Source organism: Myripristis murdjan, chromosome 9 (assembly GCF_902150065.1).
Source record: "Myripristis murdjan chromosome 9, fMyrMur1.1, whole genome shotgun sequence".
In the NCBI taxonomy this organism is placed as follows: domain Eukaryota; kingdom Metazoa; phylum Chordata; class Actinopteri; order Holocentriformes; family Holocentridae; genus Myripristis; species Myripristis murdjan.
This window is the reverse complement of record NC_043988.1, coordinates 4833887-4857770: the sequence shown is the minus strand read 5'-3', so window position 1 is coordinate 4857770 and position 23884 is coordinate 4833887. Positions and strand designations below refer to the sequence as shown.

Below are 23884 nucleotides of genomic sequence, written 5' to 3'. Positions count from 1 at the left end.
TGGATATCTGCTGGTCATGTCATCCACTGCCAATGTAGTTGAGGTTCCCTCCCAACCACAGCTACAAAAGAGTCTGTAAAACCCTCAATGAAATTACTCTGATTGCAAACACTGAAAGGTGTATCATCCCTAGGAAAAAATACATTCCACGGTAACGGCTGAATACTTGTCTTTTTTGTCACGGAAATGCTCAGAGTTAAACATACTGAATCTGCTACTTCAGTCACAAAATATTGGTATCGGTCAAACCCTTATCAAAAGCTCTGAAAATATCTCCTTTGATGTTTTAGAAAAATGGCTTTGGAGAAATGGCTTTTCATTGTCAACACCCCGAAACAAAACCAATCGCGAATGTTGATGACTTATTCAGCATAGGTCTTTGGTTCAGAAATTATGCTGAACAATATCCAGGCAAAGATCACAGGGAGAGATCGAGCCCTTGTAGGCAGCATATGTACACACAGGTAGAAATCAATGTTATGTAAACCCAGTGATTGCTTTGAGGGATACTGGAAAAATCCTCATTTCAGTCATTCCAATATGTAAAAATATTATCTGTGCCGATCACAGCGACCACAGAAGTTTCTGAATAGCAAACTGGCAATGCACAGACATGTCAAAAATAGCTTGAATGGACAGAAATGGATATTAACATAGTGGGTAAACAATTTGTTGAATGTTTTCTGAAGCAACATTCAAGGCACATGTGAGACAACACAGAGCAGGAAAGAGCACACATCTGACAAAATACACAAGATGGGGAGTTTGGTCTCAATATAAATTCATAAAAGCAACAACTATAAATAGAGCTATACTGTCACCTAATGGTATTTACAGGAATGACCACAATTGACTCTGGAGCGGCTAACACTACTCCAATTTATGATGCCAAAACAAAAAAAAATAATCCACAATTCACTCGACCAGGATATCTATAATTACTATACCACTCTATGTACACTACAACTCAATATATTAAGCTAAATTTATACTTAACCTTACCAAGCTCTCCAAATGCACTCCACCTTACCAACCAAACAATACATACAAGAAAAGAACAAAATGTAACATTCAATAAAAATAACAGCAGCGGCTCAGCCAAAAGAACAAACAGAGAAACAAAGAGCTCAGATGCTAAGTGCTCACTTGATATCCGCTTTAAAGGGATGGTTCACTTATTTTGGGGGAAAAAATAAATGATATTTCACTTCCCACTCTAGCTGTTATGTAGGACAGTAGTGGTGCTCTCTTCCTCTCATTGTTACTGAGTGCTGAATACTGGCTGGATGCTCCAAATGCTAACTGTTAGCCTCCTGCCACTTAACTTGTCAAATAAACAAAGACTGAGTTTGATGTGTGCCCATAAAATAGCAGATTTTTTTTTCAGCCAGCACTCAGTAACAATAAGAGGTACATAGCACCACTACTGTCTTACATAACAGCTGTGAACTATCCCTTTAAACAAAAGCTTCACAGTACAGAGGTGGTGAAAAAAATGCTGCTCGACAAAAACTGGAATGAGATTGTGGACATTTGAGTCCCGAGTGAAGGCTGATGCTGCCTTCATGTCATAAGTGAGAAATGACTGTATGAGCTCCCACTTAAAAGCAAACATTGGCTAGTGTTCACGCCTCCAGATTCATTTGAAGCTGTCAACACTGTAATGTTGTGCACACTTCAGTTTCCTCTGATCAGCTTGTCACTTGAAGGGTAAGTGTTTTCATTACATTTTTAGCCAATTTTACATGAGCTGTTATCTAAAAACACAGAATCTAGAATAGAACAAGTGGTTCTGAAGACATTCAGTCATTATGAATGAGCCACTAGCTGCTGATTGGCTGTGAGTAATGGTGGCCCTTCCCTCCTCCCTGTTCAAAACTTTGTAGCTGCAGACCATTACTTAGATGCCATCAGAGACTCTGGCACTGTGCACCACTGGTCAGCACAGTCCATCAACCAAGTTCTTTGGAGTGTGAACACACATTTCCAAATGATATTTCCTGCCTGACAGCTGGGGTGACTGGTATTTTTGTGCAGGAGGCTTTTATCTACAGTCTCTCCCACATGACATGAACACAGCATGAGACTGCAGGGACGTAAGGACGTGCTTGTGCCCTGGGACGTTTCAGGACACTTCAGTGTTTCCCATTGCCAAGCAGAGGAAGGTGGGCATGTTGAGGGGTAGTGGCCAGAGCTCTCACTTGACCGTATGACCCACAGTGTAATGAGAAATTCATTTGTTTGCATATCCCACTAGAGTCACACTAATCTACAAACATTTGAGCAGAGGGGTCAGGCTGTAGGTGAAGCAAATAAGAGTTCAGTGTCTTGCTTGACAACATTTCAGACAGGGGATGGCTGTTGCCAGGCATCAGAGCTGTGGCTTTGTGGTTACAGTCTCTGTGTAACCACTGTGCCGTCAAACCCAGCACTAGGGTTAGACCGATATAGTGGGCCAAAACTGCCTTTTTATTTAAAGAAAAATGGATGTGTTTCATGGATGCAGCATCTGATATGATGCAATGTGATTGATATTTATTGTACAGTTTATCTATGCTTCACTAGCTGTCTGTGAGAAGCCCTTAAACGGATTTGATTGTAATGTGATAATTTGATGCAATTGCACAAGTACACATAAAAGTTTCACTATTAGTTTCCTTGGTTCTGACAGTTTTAGTGTCCCATCATCTATATGCTGTGTCAAGATTATCGACAGATTGTTCTCTGACAAAAATGGGGCAAATCACGACAGACTTGTGATTTTTTTGGCATGGAAATTGTCAAATTTTAAGATCTATATATATATATAAATATATAGATCTTAAAATTAATCCAAAAATACCGGTGCCTACCTTGAAAAACCTGTATCGGTCAAACCCTACAGAGCATCTCCCCTATCCTCAATATGCAATTAAGACAGCGTAGATTCAAGTCACAGTCAGGCTTTCCTTCAATGCTGATGTCGTCTGGCTGCTTAGGAGACTGACAACAAACTTGCCATTCTTTCTCCAGCATAAACTGTCCTCTTCAGGAGTCCATGTGACGGATCAGTCAAATAAATACACAAGGTTATACTGCAGTCTGAGCCCAGCTCTGCTGTTCTCCATGGCTATTAGCACAACAATTCTTGCCCAAAAAAGGGGGGCATTTCCAGTCATGATAGCGTTCAGGATCGTTGTTTACCCAACGTTTCACTGAGATAGATTTAAAAAAGGAATTATAATGGTATATCTTGGTGTTAGCCAAGCCCTGAGATGTGCGTGTGGGAGTGTTTATTCATGCAGTTCGGCTTATTTACCATATGTGTCGATGTGTACACATGTATGCATTTCATTCAGTGGCAGGCCAAATAGGCAGGGGATGGGCCTCAGTGTTGAAGACATACTGATCCAGGCTGATGAGGTTGGTGTCATCAGAGAAAAGCAGATACAAATATTTCAGGGTCTCTCCCAGGAAAAAACTCTCCATCTTGTCTCTGGGGCTCGGGTAGTCTGGGTCACGCACGTTGTTGATGGAAGTGTAGCCACCAGAGGAGACCTGAGAGCATGAAAACACCACATGATTAGCGACGATGACTTCTGGAGGGATTTCCCTTGATTCATATCCACACAAGCTAACATACCCAGATAGCACATAAAATGTTGCTCTAACATAGGCTGTAGATCAAAGATGGTAAATCGACTGAACGTCAGAACAGGCATCTTGCCTACTTAGATCCAAGGTATGCCATCAGAGTTTTACTGCGGAGGCCCCAACGTATTGAGTTTTCTCATCAGCACGTCGGCCCGATGTGTCTGCTTCTGATGTCTTCCCATTGCTCTCATGTAGTCTGGAGATCATTTTAAAGTTGGGCCTCCGTAGTAAAACGCATGAAATGCCTACATCAGGCCTACAGAGTCAATATGCTTTTTCCATCAATCAGCAGGTTGTGACCATAAATCTACCAAAGTGGCCAATGTAAGTGTGCTATCAAGTGTTTCCCAACTTTTCCCAACTTTTTCTGAGCTTTTTTTTCATACCTACATTTAAGGCTTTTGTCAGTATGATGCATGATGATAATACCTGGGTTGTTTAACTACGACATGGATTCCAAAACCTTTTTATCTGAAGAACCCCCATACACATGTGCATTAGACAAAAGACTTACATTTTAGCAACTTTAGTCCCAGCTAAGACGGCTTAGGGTTATATATAGTTTATTTCTATTTGGTGTAAAATAACAACAGTCTATTCAAAAGTCTCACTGCCAAATAATCTATTTTTTGCGGGCCCCATTTGTGAACTACTCAAGTATGCCATTTCATTCTAAAGCTGATGTTTATTTTTTTTCAATGGCTATCTCATAATATGAAATATGTAGCATATGTACCTCAGAGCAAACTTTTTTGCAAATTCTTCAAAATCTTGTACAATTCTCAGCCTTTTGAAGAAGTGGAGATTATCAAACTGACCTTCGTGTACTTGTTGAAGTTCTGAAGAATCTCCCAGCCCCAGTCTCGGTACTTCTTGTCCTTGGTGAACCTGTACAGGTAGAAGAGGCTTTCCACAGTCTCTGGTCGCAGGAGGTTGTGTCTGTCTGCAAGCTGCCACAAAGAAAAAAAAAAAAAAGAGACAAAAATAGTTAACTAGGTTCAGGGTTCCCACTGGAGGAGACATTTTATAGAAGGTATTTTTGAACTGTTGTACAACTGGGCAGGACCATTTGTCAGACAGGCCATGTAAACCCTAAATAATTGTTTATTCAATAAATTTGCCACTATCTCCATATTATTTCTTTGCTACAAACTTTGTCTGCTTCAAATGTTCTGCAGATGTGTTTGTAATGTAAGTTGACAGTCATGATATGTTTTTACACTGAACTGTTGAGTATATTCACTCATCATTCATTGGCTCAGCTATTTTATTACAATGTGCAATTTCCATTCAGCGTTTTTAGTTTGATGTATCACAGGAGTTCAGTGTCAAATTGGCTGTTAGTGGGCACATTAGCAGTTAGAGCGCCTGGTACCTGCAACCTTTTGGTTACCAGATGGTCTCTGCAATGTGGCCTCCACTAACCTTGACATCGATGTCTCGGGTACTGCCCTGGTGCATGTTGAAGTGGACGATTTCCGGGCTCAGGCCTGTTTCCATCTGGACGTACATCTGGTAGCAGGTCTCCATCAGCTGCTTGGCAAGATCCATGTGATCGGCAGGAAGGCCGTTGTGGGCGCCGAGGGCCAGTGTCCCTGGGAGGAAACATACAAGGTGGTCCTGGAAAATGCAAATACAAAGAGCAACATTCTCTTTGAGAGCTGAGATAATGGACTTCAAGGGAAATACAGTCTAAATTTTCTGCGGTCTAAACGAAATGCTATAGGTAGCTCCTTTAAAGTGACACTGATCAGAATCAGAATCAACTTTACTGGAAAAGTGTGCTTATGCATACAGGGATTTTGACTCCATTTTACAGCAACTTCCAGTGCTTACATATATCACTCAAAAACAAAAAAGAGAAAAAAAGGAATAATAAATATTATAATAAATAATAAATACTGGACTAAAATTTATGCACAACAATCGATGACTGCATTTTGAGTATTACATTGTAGGGATGCAATTTGTTCCAAACAACTGACCTCAAGTCAGTTACTGGGACTATGATTTTTACTTGTTTCCATCTGCTTACCAATGAAAGGTCTGACAAAGGTCTGACAAGCGAAGGGGGGGTTAGTGGATGGATGAGGGAGGCTTCCAGATTCTGTGCAGACATTTCTGCAAATGTCTGTCTTGTTTCTCTGTCCTGATCATTTCACAAAGATACCCAATGCTTGTGAGAACTGGTGGTGTTTCAGTGCACCAGGTGCTCCTGTTATTTACATAGCACACTGTTGGCATAGAGGAGACATATTACAAAAGCTGGTGTAGACAATGCAGCTTTCAAAATATTCCAAAGTAAGACTTTGGTAAGGGTGTACTCCCAGACGCCTCTCTTTGGAGTTGAACCTGACACGACTCCACAACTGGGAGGAGACCTCTGGCTAGGCCCAGGGTAAACTATAGGGATCCTATATCCCTGCATGCCTGGTAGTGCCTATGGTGGAAGTGAAACTGCACTCCATTAATGAGATGGGAAACTGTCCAGACACACTATCAACTGCCACTCATTATGTTGCTCTGTCAACACTAGGTCTTATACCAACATGCTGGAATCACTGAAATCACTGCCACCTAAAATGTGTCTTTATTTAGGTTAAAAGCCTTTCTATGTGTATCACCAGTGTGTAGTCATGTACCTACTACTACATTTTGTTCACTCTGTTGTTCAAGATTTACGTTTCTTGGCTCATATTGCATGGTTTATTTTAAAAGTGTTCGTACTTCAATTATTATGGGTAGTTCACTGATGAAACCTTTGACATCAGTGACAAGATTAATATAACACTGTCAAAGACTGGGCTTATCCTGTTTGCTCCTTCAATCAATATCTGCAAACTATCAAACTTAGCTGATCAACATAATCAAACAGACCTTTTACTTAATATGACCTCTTTAATGCTATAAACTATCAGCTTATCCAGACTTTAATAGATAAGAAAAGTGTTTGTTAAAAGCTAAAGGACAACTGCTGAAAAGAAGGCTTAACTCAACTAGAACAACAGCCAACCAGCTTCAAACAGACAGCAGAAAATTCTAAAGTATACCATCTAGTAGCAGCATAAGTGACAACTTATGCTGCTCCAACCATCCTGACATGTTGATTTGAATGGGAATGACTGTTCTTCTCCATTCAAGTTCTGTGGATGTACGCCTGGGCTGCTTTGCTCATCCGATTGGCACCACAAGCCTGATAAGTGGCTGGAAAATGGATGGATGGATATGTGTATTCATTCATTTTGTCTGACACACTGAAATCCAGTATTTTTAAAACCTGGCAATGATCACTTTCCAAGCTGATGTGGACCTGCACACGAGCCTTGAAGACCGTTTTGAATTCTACTGACCATTTTAGGGCTGAACTGTCCATGGGAAAGCTCTCCAACGAAGGTGAGACCATTAGGTGAGGACTTCTGCAAGAGATTCCTCTTCACCCCCTCTATCGCCTGAACATAGTCCTCCAGGAACCTAAAATAACACACACACACACACACACACGCACAACCATGAGGAACTCTACCGTACTCTGTAACAAAAAGACACGAACAAAAAATACCCTGGCACAGTCCACAGAGAGTTTAGCTTTCACAATGAGGAATGATAATGGGTATTATGTAATACATAAAAGCATTTTATTCTAGAGTGCAAAAGGGCAACATGCAGCACACTTTTCGTCAAGTGGCCACATTAAGTGCCTGAAGCTTGGACATCAATAAATCGCAGTGAGTTCCATTTCACTGACTACACAACAAGCAAATATTGAAATTAAAAACTTGTGGCTCCCTTGCCTTCAGAACCCATTATCTGCAGCAACTAGGCCAAGACCTGAAGGCAACAGAAAAACACACTTCCAAGAAACAATTCACATGTTCAAATCTGCTTAATCTGAGCCAATCCCCTCAAGCCTCTGCCTAGCGTCTGGAGTTGAGCCGGTTGCTCCACCAGTACATAAATGTTTCATCAGTCTTAGTTGTGCCCCAATTTAAGCAAATACTGCCAGACAGGACAGCATAAATATTTCACACGAGTGCTGGGATTAGGGTTCAACAGATATGGGATTTTCAGGGCCAATACTGATTGGGATACTTTTGGAGTGAAGATGCAAAGAGGATGAAATTTTGTACCAACATTCAATATCTTTGTGTTTGACCATGCTCATGACAGAAGTTTTACAAAAGTTTTCCAGCCTGACAAAATTCTAGGGGGAAATCCCTATAATTTTTCAGAGTGGAAAGCCTCTGAAGCACCATTCAGACCTAAAACACTTCACTGAGAACTAGATGTTGGCCTAACCCCACTTGAGACACTAATGGGAGTAGCTAATGCTTAACAGCTTGTAAGGCACAGCAGGTAACAGACAGTCCGTGGGCAGGGTAGCAGATCACGCTGTGTCAGATCTGTCAGGGGAGGAGGCGGCACTGAGCAGATCAAGTATTAGGACTGTAAACTGTGACAGTGTGGGACAGAGTCCTGATGAGCTGACTGCCTAACCACGGGGCTTAGCTGAAAGCCCAGATACACCCCAGATGAATTTGGGATTCAGTGTCTTGACACAACTGGATTATTTGTGTCAGAAGCACTGCATGACAGAACTGAAGAGCAACTTCACTTGGAGAGTGCTTTCAGAGGATTCAAAGTCAGGCAAAGTCAGAAAAGACAAACTACGGCTGGGGACACACTACATGACTGAAAAGGTTGGACATCACACACATAATGATTAGTGTTTACAGATTTTCTTCATCTAGTACACACATACAAGTACACACAACCGCAAACAAAAACACAGGGATCACAATCTATCAATGTTCCACCAGCGTGCAGACCTGCAAATCTGGTTAACACAAACCTGTGTGCTACCACAACACTCAAAGAAGTTTTCTTCCCACACTTCCTACAAATCGGCTATTGTTGGTCTCTGTTTAAATTTTAGTGCCAAATTGTGGCTGGTAATCAGCTTTATGGGCCAAATGTGATTAGTGACATTATAAATATGCTTTTCTGTCTCAGAAAGTAGGGGGTGGTGGGAAGAATTTTGAGAGAGAAATGTCATTTCAAAGTAGAAGGCTTATCGAGATGACAGGCAAGTGTTGGGGCGGGAACCTGACCAACTGAGGAGGAAGAGGGCAAGGATAATGATACACTAACTGCGTCAAGGAGAAAAGTAGCATGTTGTCACTTTAATTTATGAAAAGCCTGAGTCACAGCTAACAAGATGAAAGTCTAACTCACTGGTCCTCCTTCTTGCCTCCCTGGATCCACTGCTTCAGCAGGTATTCGTAGTAGCTGTCGGCCCTGGCTCCCAGTGTGTAGATCCCCTGATGGGTGAACTGCCCGTTGTTGGTGTTGATGAACATGGGAACCAGGCCATCCAGCTTACCCTCCAGCTTGTGCACCTGCGTCATCACCTCGCCCACAGCAGCCTGGGGGGCCGAGGTCAAACACGTCAAGCTTGGGTCATTTTTGAGATGAACACGCATATGCATTTTAGGCACTAAGCTGACTTTATATCTATCCCCCTTCTATCACTTTATATACAAGTCCACAGGGTGCAGTCACTTTTTTCTGGACAGTTTCTTCATTGTATGTGTGCTCACCTGATACTGTGTGTCCTCGGTGAGGCGGCTGAGCTCTCTGAACTCCAGCTGGATGCTGGTGACCTCGGCCACAGTGCTGTCTGAGGTCCAGCGGGGGGGGTGGGCGGTCCCCTTCCCGATGTTCACATCAGAGAAGGGGATCTTGGACGGAGTTTTGAAGGCTGGCATCAACCTGGAGCCAATGTCTTTCTACAGATGAATGAGGAGGAAAGTTTCACTAAGTGCATGTTTGCTGTAGTTTTGTTTAGTGCAGCACTGTAACCAACAAATCATCACCACGTTAGTTTTCTAATACATGAGTTCATAATAGCAACTGCTACACTGTATCTTACATTATGTGCCACCAGTTCAGTTTTGACAGAAAACTGCTGCACTGCTTCATGGCACAAATCAGGAAGAAGGTGCTGTTGTTCCAGCCACAGAGCATGAAGGTTGCTTGAAAAATCCCTTCCAGCCTGTAGTGACTGATGCCAATATGTCTACATTGGTTGCCACACTGAGCTGAATTAAAGGTCAACAAGCAAGTAGGTTCCAACTAGTGTTTGTTTACCTTCTCTCAGCACCTTATCACTATCAAGTGGTGGGATCAAAGCAGTGGACTGGCCATGAGCAATAATGACTACCATCCTCCAAACTCCAAACTGCTTGAAAAAGTGCATGATGAATGTGTAAGATTTAATGAATCCTTTTTTGGCCATGAAAATTACCAAATTTAAAGACACTGAATATTAGCAGATTCAGTGGGCCTTCTCAATTCTGTATTGGCCAAACCTTTGTTGTCTGGATTGGTTGAAGCCATTTTGATAAATCTATCACATGTACAGTATCTACAAAGACTGGGGCAATGGGAAGAAAACACGCACAAGCAGCTAGCTAGCTGTGACAGAATTTTTGAGCAGCAGACAGAAAGTAGGAGGAAACTGCTGGAGGCCCTTCAGAAACAGAAGTTTGTTGTGTTGACTTCATGTCTGTCTGTTGTGTGTGTGTGTGTGTGTGTGTGTGTGTGTGTGTGTGTGTGTGTGCGCTCACTCACAGCTTTGTCCAGAAACAGAGTGTCTCCAGTAAGATGGTAAGTGCTCAGCAGGCCTCCCAGGATGCGGATGGTACTTTCAAACAAATTGACGTCCACATTCTTGTTGAAGGAGAGCTCTGTGGCCACCCATGCCTTTGCTTCCTCAAACTCTGACAGACAGGGTTACAAACACCACTTAAGCGATCGAGCACTAGCAGAATCAATCAAGTACAAAGCCTTTAACCTTTAACCGTTATTTATGTGGTCTTGTCTGGCTCAACTGGAGAAGCAAAACACCAACACTGCCTATGACACTATCCAGCTAGGACTCATCTTTTCCCTCTAATTTTAAAACTCAACTCTCAGCTGACTATTAAGGCAAGATAATGTCCACTGATAAATTATGTAATGACAAAAGAAAAAAGTCTTGCTTTTAAAAAAACCCCCACTAATGCTATATATTTTCATGGCATCAAGCCCATATCCTGAGTGGTTCAAGTGCAGTAATGAACCCTGAACCTTTGATAGCATTAAGACAACTGGGAGAAATACACTCCCCACATGGCCTGTGGTAAGATTGTCACTGTTAGATGTTATGTTGTTGCTTGTGTTACTTAATCAGGAATGGTTTTACTGCTTCAAAATTAGGTCTTTTTCTGCCAACATGAACCAGTTCTGATTGAGTCCACAAACCCAATTTTGAACCCCATAGAGCATTTAGGCAAAAAATTAATGGCCCCAAAAAGTTGGTTCCCAGCTGGAACCAAAACATAGTAGGACCTGAAGCGGGAACTCTGGCAACAAGAGGGGTGGCCATGCGTTATTCTTCAGGGAGAGATGGAAACAACAGAGAAATCAAGGTGTGTGCAGTGGTCTGCTGAGGAAACAGCTTTTAATTTGGGCATCTCCTGAATTCACGGACAGTTGGAAGGGAGTACTAAAATAGTAAATTGTATCTTGAAATTGCTGAAGATTTGGCGAGGGTAGGTTCGTTAGAACCCAGGACCAAACTATCAGTAAATTAAACAAACATAGTACACAGACTCCAAAAAGGACCTAGTGAAAAGTGGTGCTGGACATGGTAATATAGGGAAGTATTATGAACTCCTGTGACTGAATTCAGACACAGTGATGCTGGAGTCAGTGGCCAGCGACCTGGTAACACCTCCATTGCAAATGTTCCACTACAAACTGGGGCAAACGTGTGCTGGTTTGTTAGTTAGCATCTTGGTTCCAAGAATCCCCAATGGAACCAGTTCAAGAACCACAACAGGTTTAGTTGAAAAAAAAAGTGCTGATACAACTCTGTTTACATACTGGGTTTTTTATCCACATGAACTAATGAGCATTTTGGCCTTTTCTTCGTTTCCTTCAACTGCTGGCCTCAACGTGGTTTGAAATCTAATGCCTCAGCAGGAAAGGGAATGCATTACTTTTATAACACTGTTTCAGGGTTCAGAGATTCAAACTGGCAAGCTTCTGGCCATGAGCATGTTAAATCATCACAGCACCAACAACATGAATTCTGATCACAGTTGAGCAGTTTCACCAACACCCAGATCACTGCATTCCACAGATAAAGATTATTTTTTGCAACAGCGTCACAAACTGTGAAATGGCAGCAAGTCAACCATTACATCAAATGCTGTATGCAGGCATTTTTTTTTGCTCCTCTAACTTTTCCAAACATTTTGTTCATTTTCCCAAAAATTCAAAACCTGAAATTGGTTAAATTACTCTGGTTACTTCCTGATTTTCTGAACATTACAGGGTTAGGTAAAATGTCAGTGTACCTGATTTCAACCCTAGGATCCACATGGTATCCAGGGCATCAATCAGCGTCAAGCCCAAGCCAAACCACTCTCCGTAGGACTTGGATATGGGCCTAAGCTCATCATGGCCCCAGGCAAAGTCTTTATATCCTTTCCACGCATGTCTGAAAGCTTCCCGTACCGCTTCCAGCTGGCCTGCTTCTGAAGAACAAAATGCACAAGATGTATGTTAACCATCCTACAAAAGTCTAGAGTTATCCAGAAAGAAATGACTGATTTCAGGGCATGGAAAGGCACAAAGAAGTCAACACACAACCTCTAGCCTCTCAAAAAATGTGATGTATTTAGTGAAAGTGCAAGATGAACAAATTTGACTTATGATAGTCAACACAGACAATAGTAATAAAACAGGGCAGATACCCGACTCCTCAGGTGATTTGGTGCCTTGTTTGGCAAGCAAGTCATCCTTGTTCTCCTCATCCTTGGTGTCTTCAGTGCCTTGCTCAGCCTCTATCACTGCCCCCCGCCAGCTTAAGTTGGGTGGGATTCCAAAAAGAAATAATAAAAATGAAAGAAGCAAGAATGCCTTTAAGATCTCTGCAAGAGACTCATTCAAAAGACTTATTCCTGTGTACCAACTATCACTTTAACAAGCGATTCATGCATGAGCAGATTCTATTGAAAAGGCTACAAACGTTTATATAGCTGGTGAGTACGCATTACGTGAGGACTGAGGAGGATGCTGCATCCTCTGCAGATTTCAGGATGTGGCTGGTGGATGCTCCCCTCCTTTAGCCAAACTGCTCCTGCCATTTGCTGTCAACTTCAGCTTGGCTATCTAAAATTGTTAAGCCTGACCTAGATTGGACAACATCTCTCTATAGTTCTAAACAACTTCTTAAAAGCCTGACAACCACAAACCAAGGAATGTATAAAGAGTTAAAGGACAATATGTCATTGAATAGCTCATAAACCCAAATTGGTGCCGAGAGTGGAAAACTGTTGGTGTGGTTGTCATTGTTTTGAATGGATTCTATGCCTTATTTAAAAGGTTAGCACCCTAGCCAAGAGTCAGCATTATGAGTGATTTGTCTTCCTTCAGGGCTTCATGCAGCTGCTGGACAGACTCCTGAAGCCAGATGCATACATGCTGCATATGCACAGAAACATGCATACGCTATTTTCTAAACAGAAATCGATGTTTATAAAAAAAAAAAAAAAAACATGCAGTGCGAATGTGTGAACCTTCCCACATACTTCACACCATACGTACACACAGATTTGGCTGCAGACTGTTGGAGAAGAGAAAGAATATGAGACGAAAGTGGGAATTTATGTGATATTATTCTTGAAACTTTATTATTTCAATATAGTGTCCTTAATATCCAATTTCATTGTGCATGTAGTATTTTGTACAAGCCTATCTACTATTTTTTTTATAATAATTATTATTATATATGAGTGAGAATATCTGTCTGTTGCATTGTGTCACACATAATACAAACTGATTGGTGGATTTAGACTGATGGGTGGATTTATTTAGAGGCACATGTGTGAAAAATTAATAGTCATTATGATGAGCCATAAACAGACTGGGCCGTGAGTAATGACAGCAAAAGCAGCCTTGGGGCTGTTAAAGGGCCTTGCAGTCCTTTTAGTTGACATGTCTAAAAAAAATGCATGAGTAGCAACAGGTTATTATATAGAAATGAGCTAATTAGGTGCGTGTAAACCTCCATTTATGGCTGACTGTGGGAGTGCGCATGAGGCTCGTGCACGTGCCAACAATTACACAAAGACTGAGATTTATAAAACAAGCATGCATACGCACAGCTTTATAAATCCGTCGAAAAGAATGCATGTGAATATTTCTGGCTTTGTGCGTGCAGTTTGAGTCATGAATCTACAGTTTTATACATATGGCTGCTCATGTTTTGAGACCTGTAACAAGAACAAATATTGTGCACATTGGACAAAAACTGTTAGTCTGCATTATGTAAAGTGTGTTTTGTTAGAAAGTTTAATCTCTGTCCTGTCAGAGTTCACAAGTCATAGTTACAGTGGTTTCTAGTTGTGTTCCATTGACTTCAATATTAGCAGCACCATAGTCTGGCACCATTGCAAATTTGGATGCTATGACATACTGTTTCTTCATTCTTTATACATCCCTTGCTGTAAACTGGGAAGTGTGAACCTAAATCAACAAGTACAAGGGTTAAATTATCTCTTATGGTTCATACCACAGAAAATGAACTGTGGATGTGACAGCACTCCAAGTCTCACCTGATGACTCCGACGTCTTCTGCTTCTTTCTTGCCATCAGGTACCTTGTCTTCCACCAGCGTGTCTGAAGCATTTCCTTTCTTCTGCAGACGATTCTGCAGGACAGGAGGTCCTCGCTTGTGGGGTAATCTCTTCTGCAGGAAATGGACAAGGAAACTTTAAAACTGAACTTCTGAAGTATGTTGATGAAGAAAAGTACAAAAGGGAGAAAACACAAGGGCACTTTTGGATGCCCAAAAGCAGCTCCACACCGAGCTATAACCTGTTAGAGAAAGCTCATTTGTTACTCTGATCTCATTCTGTCTGTCACTACCCAGCAGTTGTGACCATGGGAGGTGAAGTTTGGGACAAAGACTGAATGGTGAACAGGTCCCAAAAGTAACACCGTCTAAGCACCAAATGCAGATAAACTGTTTCTCTGGAGACTAACTTTCACAGTCTTCCCGAAACCTTGCTGACATCAACAGAATATTCTCATAAACTATATTATGTATTCCATTCAAAGACTTTTCAGCATTAGCATGGCTACTGGCCATTGCTATTCCCAGTGAATGAACTGAAAAAATGTTTATACCAGACCTCTCACAGCACATGAGCAAAACTTCATTTGCAACAGAGCCTTTTCTCAGCAGCCATTTCAATATGAACAGCAGGGTACACACAGGTGTTACTAATGACATTAATTAGGCTTCTGGTCCACTGAGGTTAAACAGAGCCCCTTTGCATTTTCCATCTCAGTATGTATACATTTAAGATGCTCATTTTGAAGATTTTGGTCAGTGTTAAACACATTCCTATGCTGGCAGTACCTGGGGACAACTGCAGTGCTCATGAGCACTCTAACAAAGAATTTCACAGTATAAGAAACAGTTAGGCTAATGTCTGTGCACATTAGGACTGAAGTGAAAAAGTGTAACAATTTTTTTTAGTCAAACACTGATACTGACACTGATACAAGAACCCATTCTCAACCTTGAACCACTTTTCACATTTTTGTGCAAATTTTTAGTTGCAGACTTTTTGGTAATGCATTATGTTAACTAGAAAGGAAGTTCAGTGTGAGCTGTTGACTATCATCATTCATAAAGGGTGACTGAAATATGCAGAAACATCAATCAGGACTGGAAAACGTTTTTCTGATTTCTTAGTTTCAGGAATTCTAATTCCTTTTGAGGATGTCGAAACTCCTCCTGATTATTTTTTCATACTTTTCCAGATTTGGATATGAACCCAGTCAAAGTATTTAAAGACCAGATGGAGAAATACAGCAACCTGGGAGGGTATTTCTGGCGGTGGTGGTGCTTCTTGCTTCACAGGCTCAGGTAGCACATGAGGAATGCCAGGCCTTAGGCCACTGTCAGCTCCCCTGTCTGTCTCCTGGTCTCCACCTGTAAGGCCTGAAAACACACAGAAAAAAATGTTTTTATACAGAAACATCATAGCAGTATAGTGTAATGATATAGTAGCAGGGAGGCAAGGCAGAGTAATGACTCAAAGGTCACAAGTTTGAGTCCCACAATGTCCATAAACAGTCATATGCACTGACAAACTGATGCTCTACTTGCTTATTTCATTCTAAGTTACTCTACATAAGAGCATCAGTAATATGCTACTCTATGCTATGTAAATATTACTACACATGGATTTGTTTTAAGATTTATCAATCACGTTTCAAGCATAAATTATTTTACGTTTTGTCTGTTTTTTAGTTTTTAGTTTTTTAATTTTGTCTGTTTTTGGTGCTAGGCAGTTATTGTTGTGATATTTTTCTCCCCAAAAAGGTATTAAAAATGGTATTTGGGGTATGAGACAACAACACTGTGTGTGTATGTGTGGGCAGAAAACAGGTACTGAATCAAAGCCGCCCACTGGTGCATCCAGGTAAACGTTTCAAGTACCCCTTGGAGGCTAGGTGGAGGAGCTTGACCAGCAGATTACAAAGTATAGTTTTAAGATATGAACAGCAGACATGTCAAGTTTGAGTATTCTTTGGAACCCATCTGCCAGTTTTTTGTATATTAAAAGAAATGCATTCGGCTACACTGTGGTTACACTAAGCTGTGTCTGCATGTGTGTGTGTGTGTCACTACCTGACTGGACAGTGATCAGACAGATTTCCACGCAGATACATTCCACTTAGGGATGGCTGACTGATTTAATTTTATTTTCAATTCAAATTTTGGCTTCCAATGATTATGAAAACAAGATCATCAAAATAAAACAACTATTGTGCCGCATTCCATTTCACAATGATTCTCTTGTTTGGTCTTGTGTTATAAATCACCAATAACCTATTTACCAATAGTGGTCAATTGACTAATTGGTGAATGCATACTACAAGGCACCCAACCATTCATCCACCCATGAAGACAAAAATCAAACTTGATTGAGCAAGCTGTTGAATGAGTCTTACCTCTGAGGTGTTCAGTAACAGTAGGATAGGAAGCAATTCCACAAATCAACAGGAGGACCAGAGTGAAGAGGATGAGGCTCCGCTGCAACCTGGACAGCTGCTTCCATTTCTACAGTCACAGAGTAGAGAGCAAGAGAGAGAAATGCTGCTGAGTCAACAGGGTACCTGAATGCTCTGTGTCAAAATGCCCAGGCTTTGTCCTTCAGTGGTTCCTGCGAGTTTTTGTCCCAGCTCTACTCTTGCACACCTGATGCAATTAAGGACCACACATGTTCATGCGCAGCAGCCCAGGCTTTATTTTGCTTTAATCATAAAAAGCGACCGGCCTGTATTTAGGTCAGAAAAAACTACAAAACATAATCAAAAACATACCTGAAAATTAAGGATACAGACAAAAAATCTCTCTTAATTTATAGTTCACGTCTGTATCTATTTCACTTTATTACACATCACACCCACACCCCGGAAGCCCGTAACCCCATCTGCAGCACAGAGCCCATCCAGATCACACCTGTTGGAATAATTATAGAATCTGAGCTGGACAGAGTTTGGTTTGAGAATTATAAACTCTAAATCATACTGGTACTTCAGCTGGTGCTGAATCTGTCCCAGGGCAGTGAGCAGGATGTGACAGGAGAACCCAGAGTTGCTGCCTCGAGAAGGGAACTTTTCCCTGGAATGAGAAGCTGTCCCCTGCTCCACACTTTGTCAAGAAGTGGTGGTTAAATCATTTGATGTGACGTGATCTGATGTAACTCGGCTTCTATCAGGGACTGCTGTTTCTAAAACCATGTAGCCATACCCGGCCAAAAAATGAGACGCAGCTTTTGATTGTGAGCCAGCTTTTATTTGACATTTAATGGTAATCCACTTGCTCTAGTTGGCGCTTAACAATGGCAGCCCAATTGTTATACATTTTCTCCACTCCAGGACATCAAAAGGCCAAGGGTCCTAATTCCCTTCGCGCTTGTGCAGCTGATCCTTAACTGGACAACAATGAGGTGGTGGACGGCTTTTAAACAAGTTTATGAGGAAACTGGGCAAGTGCATGCTTTAAAACAATGTGGAATATATTTATTAATTTGTGCAAGACCATAACATTATGGCACATCTGTTCAAATCATAGCTGTGAATTCTAAAGAGCCTTGAAGAACACTTCATCTCAGTAACTATATATTTGTAAATACCAGGTTAAGTGTCACAAGGCTATTGTTCCCCTAGCATCATTTTACAGTTATTTATCCGTACAGTCTGTCAAATAAACTGTAAGGAATAGAAAAGTTTCAAATTTCTGTAATCAACTTCTCATGCATTTTGCACTTGTCAAGTGGGGCCATTTTTCATGAGATCAAATCACAACACAACAGGGTCAAGGAACAAGGAAGCACAGGAATCTGAGTGGCTGCTGATGGCCAGTGACCAAAGGACATTGAGCCCTGGCCAACCTTTCTCAGCTGACAAACCTGATGATGTCTGTGCATCAGCTGATTAGCCCAGATTGCTCAGCTCTGTAGGAAGTACACAGACTTCTGGTGACATTTCAATCAACATTGTCCTCTGGGTCTTAAATCTAGACAACTGATTGTTATTTCTCAAAACCTAATATGTTAGGCACATGTATATCTTGGGACTCAATTGAGGGATTAATTTATATGTTTTACCCTCTGTTTTGCACAGTTCCCAAACCTCAAAACAAGTAAATCATCCAGTTCACCTTCCACAAGTTTCCAGGCTTTCCAAACTGAGGCAGCAGACACTGAATCAAAACCTCAAGTGACATGAAGCTGAGAAGTGGTTTCTCTGGAGTTTTCTAATCAAAGTCTCCCCCCGGTTTAAGATGGGACGTAAAGAATCTGGTAATGGTACACAATGCACAATATCGCTTTACACTTGGACTAGCTTATTACATAACATTCTCACTCATTAACAGGACCCACTGCTGTTCCCAGATTTCTAGGCTAATTCATTATTTATGAACTACCTATCTGAAACCCTGAACTGTGTCTGCCAATTCCCAAAATTTAATCTAAATTTTAATTCCCATGCAGTTGTTTTTCCTCTCTTTAACAAGATATTCTGCTGGAGTTGCAAGTCAGAGGAACTGTTTTCAGTTAATTCAAACTAAAGCAAGTAAGCACCGAAGAAGCAAGTATCACTAAGTTATTTCATATTTTGTGCACTTTTAAGATAGAAATCACAAGTTTGAAGTTAAACACCAGCAACCCACTAAATTTTGATGCTGTGCCAGGTAAGTTTGTTTATTCTGCTGGCCATTAACATTCTGCAGACAAAGAGTCAATCTGCTTGTTTCCTGCCCTGATATAACTGAGAAAAGACTCCATTACAAGCATGCAATCTAAAGTAAATTCAGTGGAGCATTTATGATTAGCAAAAGGCTGTAAAGTTATTCATACACTGAGACAAGTCCTGCACAATCATCTGCCTTTCTGTGTGAAAGCACTGCTTGCAAGTTGTGATTTTTATAGTGTACACACCTACAATGAGGTCATTCTGAGATACACAGCATAATATCCTGATTAGTCTACTTGGCTTTTGCAGCAAAGAACAGGTTTAAGAACATGTTTCATCAGTTGCACAATATACTTTCACACAGATTTGTTGCGCAGGTAGGTTAAGTGTTAGCTGTACAAGCCAGCACGGGGAAAAGTGGGACATTGGAGCAATCTCCTTATCAGGGTCTACCATGTGTCCACACTGTGAGCAACATGAGATCAATAAGCCAACAAATATCCATTCAGCTGCCGTTGAGCCACAAGGGAAACTCTGCCGATGTGTGAACATGCTTGTTGGTGGTGTTATGCCAAAGTATGACTGTCCTGAAAAAAATGTGTCTCTCTTGGCCTTGTGTCTTCACCTCAACTTCATGCCAGCGAGGAAAACAAATAAATCTCTTTTTTCCTGAGAAAAAAGATAAGTCACTTTTTTTCTGGATTGTATTCCAGTCACTGGCTTTTCAAACAGCAGAACATTTAAAAACAGCATTACAAACAACAAAAGCAGCCAAGTTATGAACACAGATCACACATGAAAGCTACATATTTCTCTTATCCCAACCGAGAAGAATCCACTGTTTCTACTGTACAAAGATGTTCTCACAATATACCTTAGTCTTCCTTCCTTAGTCTTCCACTTGGACTGTTGAGCACATTTCCCTCACTACAGTCTCTGAGCAGTAACAAATCAACACACACAAAGGGCTAAACAAGGACACATTGCCAGAGGGAACACATTTTTCAGGGCATACTAATTCAGATGCACGATCGGCAGAGAAAAGGTGGCTATGGCTGAATTTTTCAGTCTTCAGCCAAGGACAGCAGAAATGTACAAGAAACTGTTTATAGACATTGAGAGAGATTCTTATTTTATGTACAGCTTTTACTACAGAAATAAAAATTTGAAAAATGATGCTTGGATAAATGCTGCACCTACTGTTGGGGTTGATGGTAAGCTCATGATATGCTTAAAAACTTTTAAACAGACTACAAACCCATCGACTGAGTCGCTTGCACTGTGAACTAGGAATGTGCAGAAGTGATTTCATAACCAATTCCTCACTTTCTCTAACCAAACTGTATGTACTTCCTTGTTTTTTTTTCCCAATGTGTGTATGTGGTTTGAATCTGAATGTGCGAGAGAACCAGCAGCTGGATTGATGTCTCTGTCCCAGTCAAAGTGAGACGCTTTGTTTCTGGATATGGATATCCAGGTATCTTAAAAACAAGACCACATGACTGACTGAGATGCTTTCTCTGTGCATTTAGCATAGGAACCAATGTTAGACAATATTCACTTGTTTGATATCACCCTTATGCATTCAGGAAGTGGAACTTTATTTGTTCGGCAACTTTGACCAGTGTTTCCTCTGTATTCATTTAGCAGTGGAGCCACACCAGAGCCAGGAAATTATCACCGCTCCAAGAGAAAACGTGAAACTAAAATAAACACTGTAATGTAGTCTTAATATTATCCAACACCAGTGTAAGGGTTGTCCAAATGTTTTAGAAACAATGATTATACTGAAAACATTTTTAGCCATAGACCCGTCAAGTTTGGAACATAACTTAGACCTAAACAGCAATAAATCTGGGACAACTTGCTATTACCCACAGAGGTGGAAGAAACATAACATTTACTCATGTTACAGTAACTGAGAAGCTATTCACTATTTGTTTGCATTATCTGACAGGGCTCGGGGCTACCTTTATTTCACCACTGTCCCAGAATCATCCAAAACCATCATTTCAACCACCCTAAAGTCAGTGTAAACCCTCAAAAATCCTAAATGCTGCCCCTTTACTTTGTTATTGCCAGCTATAGTGGATATTTAGATAAAAACACACAATTCAAATGATTAGGAAATACATGATTGTATTTTTATTTAAATATTTGCTTTTATAAAAAAAAATAAAATAAAAAAAAAAAGTCCTTGGCCTTAGTAGTTTTAATTATATATTTTAAGCTGCTTAGAACTAGTGTTAAGAAGTTAAACCAGTCGTAATTCTCTCTCTAATATCCATTTAAGATTAAATTTTACAAGCTTAAAATTGAACACATCATGATAATTTACCTTCGCTCAGTGCTAATTTTTACTTAATATAGACTGAACGCACCATAACGTCACTCAGTGCATCCTAATAGTAACAAGGAGCCTAATCTCTGTCAGTGTGGATAAAATCGCAGAGTAACAGTTCAAACTCTGAGTTGGATATGATCCTCATCCATGGTTGTCTTGACTTATATGACATGGTTAAAATTCAGGTCTCTTGTGTTGGCAGTCAGTTGGCATATCATCTGTGACAGTGCATCTAGTGCACCATGTTATTAATGTTATTATTGCTGGCATTCCCGTGTCAAAGATTGCTACCGCAGCAAAAATTCAGAATCATATTATTTTTCATCGGTGTCACACCTCACTAAATTACTAACATGAACAGCCAGAGAAGAGAGATGCTCAGTTGTAGTCAGCTCCTGTGGTGAAAACACTGATTTTACCCGCTATCAATATGCAGCTGATCCAATTTGTCAATTTCTAAGTGACAGGCAAATAATAGCAATGATAATAAAATCACTGAATTCCACTTTCATCTCCGAAGCATCCCCATGGAGATATTTGTCTGTCCCGAATATTTTTTTTCCATCCCCAGGACGACAGGATGCCCTTAGCCTCGAGCCCTGATCTCAGTTTTAAATTTCAACAGGTAACTGAATACCCAGATAACTATTTAGGGCACTAGTGTGAACAAACTGTCAGGCCTACAGGCACCTGTGCAAAACTACTTTGACTTTATGGCAAAGAATATGTGTCAGAGCACATGCATTCAACATGCAGCACAAAACTAAATGCTTTTACACAGGTGTGTTGGTCAGGTGGAGAGGTCTCCACTGTGCAATCCAGCAGTGGGAAGGTGAGACACCAGAGTAGTGTCCTTACCAGGACTTAGCAGGGATGAAACCAGAGCAAACTGATGGGGGATGCAGACAAGGAAATGAGTGCCTCTTACCCTCCAGCAAGACTGCCTCCGCCACTGCTTGCTGTTGTTGTAACTGCCACTTCCCTGTTCTGCAAAGGTTACAGATACAAAATCCTTTCTAGATGGCGGGTGCATGTCTCCAACCCAGACCTAAAGGGAGGTCACAAATACAGCGCTGTATGAGGAAGAGGAAGAGGGGAGGAGAGCCAAGTGCAAATAAGTAATGACAGCAAATGCAGCTGTGCTGACACCAAGCCAGCTTCCTTGTCAGTGCTTTCAGTATGCTATCGTTGTTATTGTAAAACACAAAGACAAGATACAGCTTGGACTGAAAATAGGTGTGGTTGTGATTACTGAATGACACCATATTATCAGGAATGTAGTACAGAGTAATCCCATCTAAATACACTACACCCACATTTTCATTTGCCGAACAGAGGGGGCCTGATTGGTAAAACCTAATTTCATAGCATTTATATTAATAAGTAACATTACAATTACATGATGACTGGGTATTTTGCGGCAGAAATAAGGCTTAATGAAGTGTTTTCATTATTATTATTATTATTATTATCATTATTATTATTATTACTGAATTGTGTTTACAGTGGTGGTTGTTTGCCGTACAATAACCACCGACTGGAGGTCATAAGTTGGCTCTGTTCTTACACTATGTTCCACCACATCATCTTACATTATTACTACCATTTGCAAAACATTTCGCTACCGCTACGTTATGGTGTGATTAATCAACAGATTGTTTCATGCAAAGGCTCTCTGACTCAGTCTGAACAACTAGTGTGAAACTGAGAAAATAAATTATACTCAAGTCCGTGAAATTTTTGGCATACATTGTGTTGTATATGGTGAATAAAAATGTACCTTTTAAACTGCGGGACACACTGGTGCAGCGGTGCCTCCGCCGACGCGACCCCGGATCGAAGTGACGTTTGGCGGACTCACAGCACGACTAGAGACCGAGGCATGGCGCTGTGGGCCTAAAGCAGCCGGCACCACGAGTGAAACGTACAGCCCTTTTAAAAGTACGCGAGAAACACTCCTTTAAAAGCATTGGTTTCGTAATGTGTAGCTTACAGCCCGGACAATTAAACTACTGTGTACAACACATGTCAGAAAATAAAGTTGTCCAACACCAAGGAGATAGCAACAGTCCGCGCTTTTCCCCGGGTTAGCTCAACGTTAATATATCCGAGCCCCAGGACTCCTTTCCGCTTAAAAGTGCTGCCGAGAGCCACTCAGCTAATGGTCCTCTTCCTGCTGATAGAGATAAGGCGTGAATATTACAAACACACAGGGTCTATTTGTTAGCCAGTCGCGGCTTTGGATGTGACGCCGCTCTCTGACAGCAAACGTGAGATGAACGGCTGGTGCCTTCACTGACTCCTCCTCCTCCTCCTGAACTCTGCTCGACTGAACCTCAGGTGCTCCGGTCACCTTATCCTCACAGGCAAGCACTCCAGGCATGGTCACCGCAGTGAAACAGAGAGACAGAGAGGAAAAAAGGAATATAGTACCGTCAAGTATAGTATAGTATAGTATAGTCAAGTCAAGTCACTTTTATTTCTATCGCACATTTAAAAACAACAGGAGCTGAATCAAAGTGCTTTACAATCGTGTCAAAAGAGTTTACAACAAATGTACAGGATTAAAGGAGTAATACA

At 41.1% G+C, this 23884-nt stretch overlaps 1 protein-coding gene across 1 annotated transcript; it reads right to left on the bottom strand.

Annotated features, from left to right (window-relative positions):
* Positions 1-365: 365 nt before the first annotated feature.
* man1b1b (mannosidase, alpha, class 1B, member 1b) lies at positions 366-23580 on the bottom strand. The gene is made up of 14 exons (XM_030059669.1): positions 23085-23580; positions 22233-22352; positions 16711-16819; positions 15570-15694; positions 14298-14431; positions 12435-12544; positions 12036-12215; positions 10264-10412; positions 9231-9419; positions 8866-9056; positions 6984-7104; positions 5059-5253; positions 4452-4583; positions 366-3537 (listed from the first exon to the last, which is right to left on the bottom strand). The coding sequence occupies exons 2-14, from the start codon at positions 22335-22337 to the stop codon at positions 3331-3333; spliced, it is 1947 nt and encodes a 648-aa protein (XP_029915529.1). The 5' UTR covers positions 22338-22352; positions 23085-23580; the 3' UTR covers positions 366-3330.
* Between the last annotated feature and the right edge of the window lie 304 nt (positions 23581-23884).